At 37.1% G+C, this 9,243-nt stretch overlaps 1 protein-coding gene across 1 annotated transcript in view; it reads right to left on the bottom strand.

Annotated features, from left to right (window-relative positions):
* Positions 1-9,243, bottom strand: part of tbc1d12b (TBC1 domain family, member 12b) — a 30,899-nt gene that overhangs the window by 21,607 nt on the left and 49 nt on the right. Inside the window, exons 1-4 of the mRNA XM_067368960.1 lie at positions 8,709-9,243; positions 7,376-8,258; positions 5,239-5,350; positions 979-1,035 (exon numbers count right to left, since the gene is read on the bottom strand). The exon at positions 8,709-9,243 is cut by the window's right edge and continues 49 nt beyond it. Of these exons, the coding sequence (XP_067225061.1) occupies positions 979-1,035; positions 5,239-5,350; positions 7,376-8,258; positions 8,709-8,712 (1,056 nt within the window). The 5' untranslated portion in view covers positions 8,713-9,243. The remainder of the gene's footprint in view (positions 1-978; positions 1,036-5,238; positions 5,351-7,375; positions 8,259-8,708) is intronic.

Consider the following 9,243-nt stretch of genomic DNA (forward strand, 5'->3'; position numbering starts at 1 on the left):
TTTAATTCTGAAGTGAACTAATCCTTTAAAGGGATCAATATGGTTCAGTAACATTAGTTAATGCATCAGATATTATGAACTAACACATTTTAGAGCACATTTTATTAACATATGTTTCTTTTATAAATAATATATTTAATAAAGTAAACTTATATTTATAATATAAATATTTTTCATTGTTAAAACATGTTTGTTCATAATGCATTATTTTAAAAAAAATTGGGTAAATGTAGAATTAATGCTGTAAAAGTGTTGTTCTTTGTTAGTTTATTCACCCAAACTATAAATTCAGTCATCATTTGATCACCCTTAAGTTTTCACACTGCTCTTTTCCACACAATAATCAATATTTAAAAGTATTCCAATATTTTTCCACATGATACTGTATTGATATTATCACGTCAAAAAAGTGTCACATTTTACAATAATGAAAAACTGACTGCCATTAAGAGCAAGACACATTGTGTTGTGTCGAGATGTAACGTGCCTGATTAAACATCTTGAGACAAATCACAATGCGCCAACTTTGAATATGCAAATGAAATGAACTGCAGAAGAACGGTCTGTTCCTTACGCAAAGCTATTTTACAACTTCACAAGGCACATAATAGAGCACACAAGTCTTATGGACGACTCTTTCTTTTTTTGTCCTGGACAGGAGGTCTCTGGTCACTGTATGATTTCAGTGTATGCAAAAGAGCAGCGTGAACGTTCTTAAAAAATATATCTTCTTTTGTGTTCAAAAGAAAGAAGAAAAATCATACCGTTTTGGAACGACATGAGGGTGAGTAAATTATTTCATTTTTGGGTGAACTATCCTTTCGAAATGAACAGCAAGCGATTAATACAAGTCAAGCAGGTGCATCATGTGACGTGAGAGTGGTTGAAATGACCAATGGGAAGTGAAGGTGTACGGCTCCGTGCACAGAAGAGAGAGTGAGAATGAAGGAGAGCTCATTTAGAAACCAAACATCATACCCCTGAACTTAAGAGATTGGGTGTAGATACAGATGTGAGATTGCCTGGGTTACCTTCCTGAAGAGAAAGCAAAATGACAGAAATACAGTAACATAAACCAGAAATAATGGCCTTTGTTTTAAAACTGCTGACTGGACTGGTTTCACTTTAAAAAGTGCTTTTAAAGTTTATGCTGACATGGTTTGGCAGAGCACAATAAGTCATGACAGCAAGATCTGCTGTTTACTGAATAAGCTTTATTCTATCTGGATCCATTTTTCCTTTCTGTTTGTGTGAAGTTTAAAGGGGACCTATTATGCAAAATTCACTTTTATAAGGCGAGTGTAAACAATCAGTCTATAATGGAAAAAACCACACACTCTTTTTTTTTATATACCCCATAAATCATAAAAAGCCTCTCCAAATGAGCGGTTCTAGATTGTGAAGCCCCGCCCATGACTGGCGACAGAATCTGCCCTATTAGCTTAGCTCCTCCCCTGAGTGAGCTGTAGACAGTCCGCCATGTTTATCTCCTCGCCAAAGCATTTAACAGCAGCATTCAAGTAACAAAAATGTATTCTTATTAAAGCTAATAAAGCTATTCAGTCAGGAGCAGTGAGTGATTTTCTGTTTTTCTTTGGTTCATATTAAAGGGTTAGTTCACCCAAAAAAGGAAAATTCTGTCATTTATTACTCACCCTCATGCCGTACCACACCTGTAAGACCTTTGTTAGTCTTCGGAATGCAAATTGAGCTATTTTTGTTGAAATCCGATGGCTCAGTGAGGCCTGTATAGCCAGCAATGACATTTCCTCTCTCAAGATCCATAAAAGGTACTAAAAACATATCTAAATCAGTTCATGTGAGTACAGTGGTTCAGTATTAATATTATAAAGTGACAAGAATATTTTTTGGAGCGCCAAAAAAACCAAAAGAACAACTTATTTAGTGATGGCCGATTTCAAAACACTGCTTCAGGAAGATTCGGTGCAATAATGAATCAGCATGTCGAATCAGGGGTCAATGTCATGTGATTTCAGCAGTTTGGCGGTTTGACATGTGATCCAAATCATGATTCAATACGCTGATTCATTATGCTCTGAAGCTTTCTGAAGCAATGTTTTGAAATCGGCCATCACTAAATAAGTCGTTATTTTGGTTTTTTTTGGCGTACCAAAAATATTCTCGTTGCTTTATAATATTAATATTGAACCACTGTACTCACATGAACTGATTTAGATATGTTTTTAGTACCTTTGATGGATCTTGAGAGAGAAAATGTCATTGCTGGCTATGGAGGCCTCACTGAGTCATCAGATTTCAACAAAAATACCTTAATTTGTGTTCTGAAGATCAACAAAGGTCTTACAGGTGTAAAATGGCATGAGGGTGAGTAATAAATGATAGAATTTTCATTTTTTTGGGTGAACTAACCCTTTAACAGCATATACAACAGTAGGTACTATTATGCTGCTGTCACTTTAATACACAGATCTAATATGCACATGTGATTTCTTTCCCTGCTGTTTACATTCACATACATAACCAGCTGTGTTTGTAAACTTTGTGTGTTTTCGACATAACTGTGTGCATTTGACAGTTTAAGTGCAATAAGACTTGTAAGAGAAATCAGTTTAATACTTGCAGGGTGCGCCGTCTGACAGTCAGCTTTCTGTGTGCGTCCTTCGGACCATATATCAGAAGTTTAAACTGTTATGGCTTTAAAGGGATAGTTCATCCAAAAATGAAAATTTGATGTTTATCTGCTTTCCCCCAGCGCATCCAAGATGTAGGTGACTCTGTTTCTTCAGTAGAACACAAATGATGATCAATGTGTCGTCACGAGCCGCAGGGTTTAATTTTGTCTATGCAAGGTTTTTCGACTCTTATTGATCCAAGTTCCCATTCACTCCCATTATTTGACTGACAGACTGCAACGGTTGGAGTTAAAAATCATCATTTATGTTCTACTGAAGAAACAAAGTCACCTACATCTTGGATGCGCTGGGGGTAGGCAGATAAACATCAAATTTTCATTTTTGGGTGAACTATCCCTTTAAAATGCTTAGAACTTTCATGATGACGAAGAACTGCAATGTCACGTGAGCGTGACCGCAATAATCAAATCCAAACAAATGTTTTTTGAGTTTTTGGCAGAGTATCCAAAGCACGAGTTGTACAGGCTCCACCCTCTTCTGGTAAGGGGGTGGGGAGCAGCAGCTTATTTGCATTTAAAAAAACATGTTTTTCCTTCCACTCAAAAATGGGCATTTACAACATGGTATAATAAATGATCTGTAAATAAATGAGGTGAAACTTCACAGACACATTCTGGGGACACCTGGGAATTATATTACATCTTGTAAAAAGGGGCATAATAGGTCCGCTTTAACTCAATAAACAGAAGGAAATGAGTAGTTTGGCTGTTAGTGATCTAACAGAACGTGTAGAGAACCGTGTGTGCGTGAGAGTAGATAAGCAGGGCAGAGATAGCGTGAGGCCGTGCATTAAATAAAAACACGACAAACAAATATTGGACCTGTGCTTGTACTCCCTAAAAACATGAGCTGACCTCTAAATGACCTTCACAGTCACTCTCCTAAAAACACAGACACTAAAAGGTTTTGTGCCAAGCCAGCTGGACTCACAGCTGCAGACAGGCTTCTAGGCCAAATTCGATCCAGCTCAGTTCCTACTCTACCTTCCACCCAAACATATGATCAGGCCACAGTACATAGATGAACAAACTGTCTCTTAGAGAACTTAGAGGTAGCACAGCTTGTACTGTTTGCCTAAACAACAGAAGAAGTGAAACCAGCGCTAAGAGGTCTGGTGAGATGAACCGAATTGTTTCTGGTTAGACATGCATGGCTGGCAGAGTAGTCTTTTGCCTGCTTGAAAAACAGCAGCAAAAAAGCAGAACTCCAATTTGGCAAAGGCTTCATATGAAACAAGTTTATATTTGTTTGAAACACCTTCTTTCAGGGTCCAAAATTAACTTTTTCCCCCACAACTTTCAGATGTGAGAAAATTGACCAGCTATACAGTATATTTCGTATTCTTGAAACTAAATTTGTAAATTGTTTTACTTAAATATATATTATATATGTGTATGTAAAAAATTGTCTCACTGACCAATCTGATTCTCAGTAAAACTACACGTCACAGAAACATAACTTATTGTGTTTTTTTCCCCTTCATATGTATGTTCGTTCAGTGCAAAGTATATTCCCTCAATGTCACCTAATAGAGTTTTGGGGGGAAAAAAGAAGAAACTTCACTAAGCTAAAATTTGCTCAGAAGACATAAAAGATGCAACAAATGTTTTCTTCAGTATGCGGATTGATATAAATCACGGATGTCTCATGGTTTCAGTGATTTAGCAAGGATCAGACTATTCTTTGTACCCTATGATTTAAACCAATGTAATGTTTCACTTCCTCGCCAACAAATGTGTAACTGTTTTTGGATCATGCTCTTCTCATAAAGGTCTTCCATTATATATTAATGTGAACAATATTTACAGGAAATAAAGTATAACAACCATTGTGAAAAATAATTGCATTGAATGTGCACTTCAAATCTTAAAAAACTGTACTTGAAAACAATATAATAGTAATGAAATAAAAGACCATTTAAGTGTACTGCTTTCCTGACTATGTTTCTGAACACTTAAGCACACATTCAAAAAGTGCAGTCAAATGAAAAGTTCTACATTTTAAATCATTACGTTTCAATAATCTTTTGTTGTGCTTTAAAGTGCACTTATTTTGATGTGCTGACTAACATACAGTACTAAAGCACTCGTAATGCACTTGATCATAATTTTAAGTGTGTTATTTGATATTACATTTAAAATTAATATATTTTAAATGTAGTAAAATATAATTTCAGCATTATAAATATATTTAAATACATAACACAGAAATTTCATTTATTAGTTTCCCACAAATGCTTGTCATTACATTTGGTAGTACATTTTAACCATGTTTCAAGTACAATAGAAGTAATTATGAAATTATATATATATCTACTTAAGTCCTACTTAATTATTTAATTGGATCATCGATAATCACTTTAGGAGAAAGCTTTTAAATTTTGATTAAAAATTGCGATTTTTTTTTACTTTAGAATAATGTGCACTGATAAATCGTGCACATTAAGACAAGAGAAAATGATCAAATGGATACATTTTATTTTATGTTCACTTATTATATTGTGTCTCATGTTGCTTGATCTAGATTTACATCCACTCTCAATATGAATGAGGTGTGAACAGACCTGCTGTATGGTTTTGGAGTCTTTGGGCGGACTCTCTCTCAGTGGGACCTTTCCAAAGAGTTTCCATCCTGGTACACTCTGGGCCTCCCTCTGCTTTCTGGAGAACAGATTTCTGCCAAAGACATCATCAGAGAGCATCTGTCAAAACCTGAAGACAATATACTGAAAACAAGTGCAAGTGCCCAAGCCAGTTCTTGATGTGGTTTTTGGCTTCACAGCACGAAGACAACCCTGATAGTACTAGTCACAGACTGTGTGGCACATGACTTTAGAGGAATGCCACTACAGCCTGTGAACTGAGATAAAGCACAAGCTTATTCATAAAGGATTATGCAAACACGAAGCATGAATTTTTAAAAGAACGTTCCTCTTTTGCAGACGTTGCCAGAAGCAAAGCTGCTGAGACTGAGATCAGATCTACGACAGTTGTAACATGCATCGTAAAATATGAGGAAATTCATAGTTTAAGCTTCCAGTCGGCTCAGTAACTGGAAGAAGATAGAATCCTTGTCTTTTTTAGAAACCTGTTGAACAAAGGCATTCCTTTCTTGAAAAGACTTGACTCTAAGAATGACAGTTTAAAGGGAAAGTCAAGCTAAAAATAACATTTTATAATCATTATGTCAACCAAGAAAATAATACAGAGTTGGAATAACAAGGGGGTGATTATTACATGACAAATTTTCATTTTGTGGTAAAATATTCCTAGCTTTACAAACTCATTCCACAAAAGAAAAAATATTCACTGCTTAATTATTAATATTTGCAATTATTACTATTGCACTCAACATGCAGAAAAACAGGAAATGACATCATAAATAGGACCCCTGTAGATCCTTATGACTGTGTGAAAAGGTCAATAAGTCAATCAATCAATATCAGATAATTTGACCTTTTTATGAAAAGGCAAGATTAGTTCAGGTTGTAAAATGTCAATGTGACATTTATGAAAAATAATATGTGTAGAAAATGCTTTTCTACCATATTACTATATATATATATATATATATATATATATATATATAGAATACAGCTGTTTCTAAAGCACGCAGTGCCATCTGCTGTTAAAAACTAAGCTTAGAATCGATTTGAGGGAGCATCGCGATGCAAAATCTCAGAATCAATTTCTCGATTCACAATTCAATGATTTATTGTCCCAGCCCTAGTCAAAAGTACTGACCGCGATACTGAAATTTAAAAAATGTGGTGCTTTGAGTGCTGTTGAGCCGATTCGAAAACACCTCTGATTGGACACTGTGTTCACACACTCATCAGATATGTCTGTGATTGGCTACAACGATCAACGCACGGGAGAGTTAAAAAGCACACGGAATAGTTGAAAGTGTTCAAAGCTTTACGAATATTTTGTTTCGAATCAGTGGTTTGGAGCATGTATCAAACGATCTCATATTGCTAAAGTCACATTATTTCAGTAAACGAGGCTTTGTTACGCCATAAGTTTCACGTGACTTTGGCAGTGCTCCGAACCACTGATTCAAAACAAAAGATTCGTAAAGCTTCATGAAGCAGTGTTTTGTAATCGCCCTTCACTAGATATTGTTGAATAAAGTCCTTATTTTGTTTTTTGGCGCACAAAAAGTATTCTTGTCGCTTTATAATATTAAGGTAGAACCACTGAACTCACATGAACTGTTTTAAATATGTCTTTAGTAGCTTTCTGGGCATTTGAAAGTCTAAATTAACACCGAGCCATCAGATTTTATCAAAAATATCTTAATTTGGTGTCTTACGGGTGTGGAACGACATGAGGGTGAGTAATAAACGACAGAATTTTCATTTTTGGGTGAACCAACCCTTTAAAATGTGTACATTCAGTTGTACTGAAGGTGTAAATAAAATATTTTTAACTTGATGACATTTATCGAATGTCAGCTTTATATAACATATAATAGTACACAAATTGTCAAAACCATATAAAACAACATTAATATACATGTCTTGATTTTTGTTTCATTATCATCGTCTTATTTCTCATTAATTCATACATCATCAATCTAGCTGTCCTTCTGATAAGCTCAAAATAATATGTACCTCTGATTTGGGAACATGGTTCTCATATTCAGCTATTTTCTAAAAGGCATCTTAGATAAAGCAAAACTGTAGAGCATGACAATACCTGCTAAAGATCTCCGAGATGCCGTGTTTCTTCTGGCTGAGAGTCAGATCTGCGGCAGCAACACTCAACACTCCAGGGATGTTGTCTGGGGCGCTCTGACGACGGCTGATCTCGTAAGTGTTCCTGGAATTCAGACTCACGTCCATGAACCTTAAGTCATCAGGTGTATCTGATGTGGAAAAGGTCTCATCATCATCTGGACTGAGAGGAGCAGAGTCAGTGTTGAAGAAAGAGCTAGAGGAAAACGTCCTGAGAGAGTGTTTTGGAGATGGCGGACTGTCTGACGAGCACAGCTCTCCTTCGTCACCATGTGTTGACTTGATCACTGAATCCTGGGTATTTGAACATCTGTCCTCAGCTCCATGTTGAGGTGGTAGAGTTATTTCTGAGTGCGACCGGTTTATCAGAGACGTAGAAGAAACGGCACCGCCTTTGGAGTCTGCCGACAGTTCACCATTTGCCATCATATGGTCTTCTGTCGAATTCAAGTAGCTCCCTGTAGGATTAGTTGACTTAGGAGAGTCACGTTCAGTCCCTTCATGTGCATTGAGGCTTGCATGTCCGTTTGGGAGCTTAGTGCCACATGGCTGGGTACTGGTCTGATGCTGTACTTTATCACATGACTCTGGCACCTCATGGTCCTGGCTTCTCTGCGATTGGCTTTTCTCTGTCTGCGATGTACCAGAATGGGAGAACATGCCTTGAATTATGTTCTCTTGCCTGTCTGTAGCATCTGAGATGCGGGGAGGTGGTCTGCCTTCCTCAGCACCCCTGCCTCCAGAGGAAGATGACTCCACCATCAGCTTCACAGGTGAATCTACAGAAAGCCCACTATGCTCGGAGATGATGACACTGCACTTCTGGACCACACTGGGTGGATAACCTAAAATAAATATGAATTGGTGCTTTCAAAATATACACTTTTGTTGTATTTTGTTGCATCATAATTCCATTTGGAACATTGTATTGGCACATCCGATTGATTTCTTTGAACAGCATAACAGTTTGGAATGTGGGAATCCAGCTTTGCTGAACATCATAATCATGTTTAGAATGCTCGATATAGAATACAGAACGTTCCATCCGTGAATTCGATTCAGCATAATCGCGATTGTAACGTCTGATTCGAAGATTCGATTCAGCTTAGCTAAGCATCAGGATCAAGTTTTATTCTTTATTTTGTGGCATGACAGGCGCATCTGGATAAAACCTTAATTGAGAACATGTAACATGTCTAGGCATAAAGGTCAGTAATGTTTTAAGACACAGCCAGTACTGCATTACTGTCAAAATGCACAATATAACAGCAAGAGACTGAACATAACGTACATACCCATCGGCCGCAGCCCAATTCCTGATGGTAGAACGAATGACCTCTACAGTAGACCCCTTTTAAACCACCCAATGAGGAATATTTTATCTCAGTTTGCTCTCATTTAAAGGAAATATATCTGTACTGGTTCATCCTCAGTCTTTTCCATCTCATTCAAAATCCTCTTGTGGATTGACAGCCAAAGCGTTGCAGCTCAGTGTCGGACTCCGCACTTCTTTCCCCATGACACCTATTTAGACTGCCCGCCAACATATTAACAGGGTAAATATTAACAGTATGGAAATAACGTGACTTAACAGACATGTCCGTTAAAACATAAAAGCTTTCCTGACTCAGACCGGTAGATGCCCGTATCCTGACCATGATCCGAGGCCATCTTGAAATTCCAGTGACGTCATTTGATGATTTAGTAACAGGAGACTCCACGCGCCCCCTGCTGAACATTCAATAACATGCACTTAGATGACGCAGCCTAGATACATATTACACTGTACAGACTGTATACACACACACAGAGAAATAATTATTGCTCAAC

This window comes from Chanodichthys erythropterus, chromosome 19 (assembly GCF_024489055.1).
Source record: "Chanodichthys erythropterus isolate Z2021 chromosome 19, ASM2448905v1, whole genome shotgun sequence".
NCBI classification, from domain to species: Eukaryota; Metazoa; Chordata; class Actinopteri; order Cypriniformes; family Xenocyprididae; genus Chanodichthys; species Chanodichthys erythropterus.